General features: G+C 42.0%; 1 protein-coding gene across 1 annotated transcript; it reads left to right on the top strand.

Annotated features, from left to right (window-relative positions):
- Positions 1-1,979: 1,979 nt before the first annotated feature.
- Positions 1,980-2,815, top strand: LOC107646676 (uncharacterized). The gene is made up of 2 exons (XM_016350845.1): positions 1,980-2,292; positions 2,397-2,815. Exons 1-2 carry the CDS (start codon positions 1,980-1,982, stop codon positions 2,813-2,815), a joined length of 732 nt encoding a protein of 243 aa, XP_016206331.1.
- Positions 2,816-4,803: the final 1,988 nt, after the last annotated feature.

Here is a 4,803-nt window from a genome sequence, read left to right as displayed (position 1 = left end):
AATAATGAAATCACTCTTAAAAGTTATATAATTTCTAACAAAAATAGCTAATTAAACATTTAAATGTACATGTATTTATACTGAAAAAAAATTAAAATTATGTCTAAAAATTATTTACTAAATCACTTTATACTATTTTGATATGGATAATAAAATTACATAAAAAGATGAAAATAAATAAATGATATATAAATATATTATCTTAACTAGTTTAAAAAAACTATTTAATACTTTATATATTATCTGAATTAATTTTTAATAAAAACTAAAAAATACTAATGACTTCATTCATATTTGATAAGTTAAATAAACTTGTCTTTTGAGTAATTAGCTATTATTATTATTATTATTATTATTATTATTATTATTATTATTATTATTATTATTATTATTATTATTATTATTATTACAGCCAAAAACTAATATTAATATGGACATATTAAACTGATACTAAAAAAAAAAGAATAAAATTAGATTTATTACATGATAATAAATCACAACATTAAAGAAGACATATGACAACTTTTCATAATTATTTAATCAAAATATGTTAAATTACTCAAAAATCTTTATTATTAAATAACTAATTAACTAACATTATAAACATCTACATGTTCTGATTATTGGATTTTTTATTTAAATAAATTAAAAAATGTACTTATGATAGAAATAAATAATTTTAAAATTTATTATCGAAATCTATTTTCCAGTCTTATCTTATTTACAGTGTAAACGAGATAAGATATTTACATGTGACACGTGTATATCTCTTTTACAATATAAATGAGATACGTGCATGGATACGTGTTAAATTAATGCGTTTACAGTGTAAAAGAGATACAGTAGGACAAATCTTCAACAGCTATAAAAGGATGTGAAATTTTTGGCATTCTCCACAAACATTTCATATCTTATTCTCCCCCGTTTTTCTCACAAAAAGAAGGAAAAAATATCCAGTAATGGCGGATATGTAGTTGTGTGTGTTTATCCCAATTGTCGTATGAGAAACGGCAACAACGAGGTGATATTTGAGTGTGAGAATCAGTTACTGTTGCGCACTCGACGTGTAAGTTCGTTGTCTGAGTTGAAGAGTTTGATATTGAGCAACCTTGGTAGCACAGGAACGAGAGAGGTCGGAAGGGTGGGGTATAGGTTGCTAGCACCGTTGGGTAATGGAGTTCTCCAGTTTTGACTATTTCGGCTCCTGGGGGACAAGCATGTGCAACTCATGTTTGACATCCATGGGAGAATCATGGCGGAACAAGTGATGGAGCTATCCGCCGAGGTTGGAGATGTTGGTGGTGGTGGTTCTGTACACTCGACCTATGTGCAGGACGACCGACCTCTCGCACCACCACCAAATCATGTCGCCATTCTAGTGGAAGACATGGAGGTGGGTGAGGAAGACTCCGACGAAGAGTATGTTGCCGATAGCGCCGATAGTGATTCTTCTGAAGGGAATGATGAGGAGGAGTTTGTACCAGAGATGCCGGCCTAGACAGCAGTGTTCTATGTTTTGCCTCTCCCCACCCGATTCTAGCACTATCAGTTGTACCAAGTCACTATCATACGTTGGATCTGGAGGTCATGCATGAGAGAACTCCGTTTTCCAACACCGGAGAAGTGGATTACAACCTAGACGGTGGGGTAGAGTTTCAGGTTGACCACAGATTAAAATGCCGGGATGCAGTGATGCAGGGTGTGAAGAACTACAGTATTCGCAGAAGTGCTGAGTACCGAGTGATCGAATTGGACCGATTAAAGTACCTTGTGCATTCCCGTCAAGCTGCAAATGGCTATCCATGGAGTCTCCATGTTGCTTTCCAAAGGAACCTCGGATACTAGTGAGTTCAAGTTTAATTGAGGCGTACTTACTCATTTATGACTGCTATATATTGAGTAGTTTCCAACCATGTATACTTTATTTCGTTAGGGAGGTTCGGAGGGTTGGTGGAGCACATACTTGTTTAGCACCCACCATGTTACAGGACCATCGACAGTTGGACATCAGTCTCATCTACAAGGTCATCTTGCCGTTGATACAGTCCAACCCATCCGTCAGCATCCCTGTCCTGCAAGGTGCAGTTCGACAGAGCTATCACTTCAAACCCTCCTACAGAAAGGTGTGGATGGCGAAGCAAAAGGCAATTGCTCAGATATACAGTGATTGGAAGGAGTCATACAACAAGGTGCCGAAACTACTTCAGTTGTTGCAGAGTTGTTTCCCGGGAACCATTTGTGAGCTAAGATTCGTGCTATACTACGACGGACACCTTCTAGTCCACGACTGTAGTATGTTCGACAAAGTTTTTTGGGCTTTTCCATCCTGTGTGGAGGCTTTCAAGCATTGCAAGCTGTTTCTTTCTGTTGATACGGTGGGGTGTTGCTTATTGCAGTGGCACAAGATGGCAACAACAATATCCTGCCTATTGCTTTTGCCATTGTAGAGTCCGAGAGTACGGAGTCATGGTCATTCTTTCTTACTAATTTGGGACGACATGTCACCCCACAGGAAGGCCTGTTGGTTATTTCTGATAGATCACAGGCTATCAAGATTGCACTCAGCACCGATGAAAGTGGTTGGCAACCTCCTAAGGTGTTCTACGCTTACTGTATTAGACAGATGGCCGTAAACTTCATGACTCATTTGAAGTCAGTCGAGGGCAAGCGATACCTTATAAACGCCACTTATAGTCCAAGCATGGATGGGTACGAGTGGTACATGGATACCTTGAAAGGTTTGTCGCTGGGAATCGTAGATTGGACTGGTTGTTTCAACAAGGAGATATGGCTGCAACACTGCGACAGTGATTAATGGTTTGGTCATATGACAACAAATCTGTCAGAGTGCATCAATGCAGTTCTGAAGGGTACACGGTGCTTGCCAAGTTCTACCATTTTGCGCATCACGTACGAGAGATTGCAAAAGTTGTTTATCACAAAAGGCAGGGAGGCGCAGTCACAACTGGCAGCTGGAAATTGCTTCTCCTAGAGGCTGATGGCAGCCATTGAGAAGAACAGAGAAGGCATCCCGAAGATGCGTGTTACTCATTGTGATCGGCGGGCTTCCGTATTTGTTGTGGAGGAGTTGGAGCTGCTCGAGGATTGGTTGCAACATTCCTTCCGAGTTCAGCTAGCAGTGGGTACATGTGAATGTGGCCTCTTTCAGACTCTCCACTACCCATGCCGCCATGTGCTTGCCGGGTGTGCCGCCGCGAGCATCAAGTGGGCTCCGTATGTTCATCCGGTTTACAGGTAGGAGGCTGTTCAAGGTGTACGAAATGGAGTTTCCAGCGATACCGGACGAGTCCCTATGGCCGGAGTGGTATGGACACGGCTTCGTCTTAACCCACTCATGCGCAGGAAGGCTATTGGGAGACCCGTGTTTACTAGGTTCCAGAATGACATAGATGAGGTCGAGCGCCAGGAGAAGCAGTGTGGCCTCTGCAGGCAAGCTGGTCATACTAGGAGGGCTTGTCCCAACCAACCTACAGACGAAGCTTAGGGTTGATAGTCCTTTCTTTATTGTTGTATCCTTTTATTGTAGTTGTTTCGTTTTATTATGGTTGTGTTCTTTTATTCTATGTTGTTTCATTTTATTCTAGTTGTATACCTTTTTATAGTTGTTTGTTTTTAGAAGACTTATACTAAACACACTTAGTGGTTGTTGTTTACATAGTATATATGTAACTGTAACCGACTTGCCGAAAGGATGAACAATGTTGTGACAAATATAGTTTACATTCAGTTGCATCGCACCCTTAGAAGTTCCTCCAAATTTTTTCTTAATAAAAATAATGGACATAATAAGGGACAATACATCAACAAAACATATAAGCATCGAGTATACAAGAGGCCTGTCATATACTGGTACATAAATATAAAAACAAGATACTCGACCTAATAAACAAGCAACACTTATACAATACAAATTTAATAGTCTAGGAAATAAAGTCAACAACAAACATAAGCCATCACCAGTAGTGGAGATCCTGATAGTGGAGCCTATGTCCAGTACCACATAGCGGAGACTGAGTCTGGCGCTGAGGTCGGGCTGGTCAAGGATTTGCATGAGGCATGGGCTGGATAGCAGGATCTTGTGGAATCTGTGAATGCGGTGGCAGAGGTGGGATATAGTAGCCTCTGGAGTATGGAACGTGGGCATACTAGTGGACATGAGGCTGAGGGTGAAACGGTGGAGCTTATGGAGGTGTCACCTGAGGCCGTGACGAAGTTAGCAACAGACTATAGTCGTATGACGGGGGTGTCGCATACTGGGCACCCGGTCTGACCCCTACCCCGTATGACAACCTAGAGGTAGGAGATATCTGTGGCATCCAGGCTGAGGTTTGTGTGGAAGCAGATGGGTGCTGATACTGTCCGACCCACTGCTCCCTGCCAGTCCAGAACTAGTTCGCGAGGCGTTGCATCAACGCCGAGTCAGCGGTATGAAGCTAGAAAGCATCCTCGAAATATATCTTCTCAACTATCTACTCCTCCTAGCTGCTGGAAGGGCCTGCATCATGCTAGCCGGGCAGTAATGTGTCCCAGATGGCCCGATATTGCGAACCTCCCGAACCGGATAGATCATGCGGAGCGAAGGGTGGAGGAGGTGGAGGCGGCTGATGGGGAGGTGAATCATGGCCATCTGAGGGGATGTCTCCGTGGTCCTCATGTCTGTCAAACTCTACCTCCTCGTCAGACTCTACATCCAATCGCTGCCCTCCGAGGCCTGACCCTCTCCCTCCGAACCCCCACGCCTGGTCTGTGCTCTCTAGAACCCCTCTCCCTTTTAGCAGGCCA

Source organism: Arachis ipaensis, chromosome B6, assembly GCF_059453495.1.
Source record: "Arachis ipaensis isolate K30076 ecotype BB chromosome B6, ASM5945349v1, whole genome shotgun sequence".
NCBI lineage: Eukaryota > Viridiplantae > Streptophyta > Magnoliopsida > Fabales > Fabaceae > Arachis > Arachis ipaensis.
The sequence above is the reverse complement of the archived record's forward strand: the minus strand, read 5'-3'. Positions and strand labels throughout refer to the sequence as shown.

What these genes read in the sequence shown, in the direction of transcription:
- LOC107646676 (XM_016350845.1), top strand. Translation starts at nt 1,980, where the DNA reads ATGTTACAGGACCATCGACAGTTGGACATCAGTCTCATCTACAAGGTC. An exon ending in CCTTCTAGTCCACGACTGTA is followed by an intron (nt 2,293 to 2,396) that starts GTATGTTCGACA and finishes TGCTTATTGCAG; the next exon opens with TGGCACAAGATGGCAACAAC.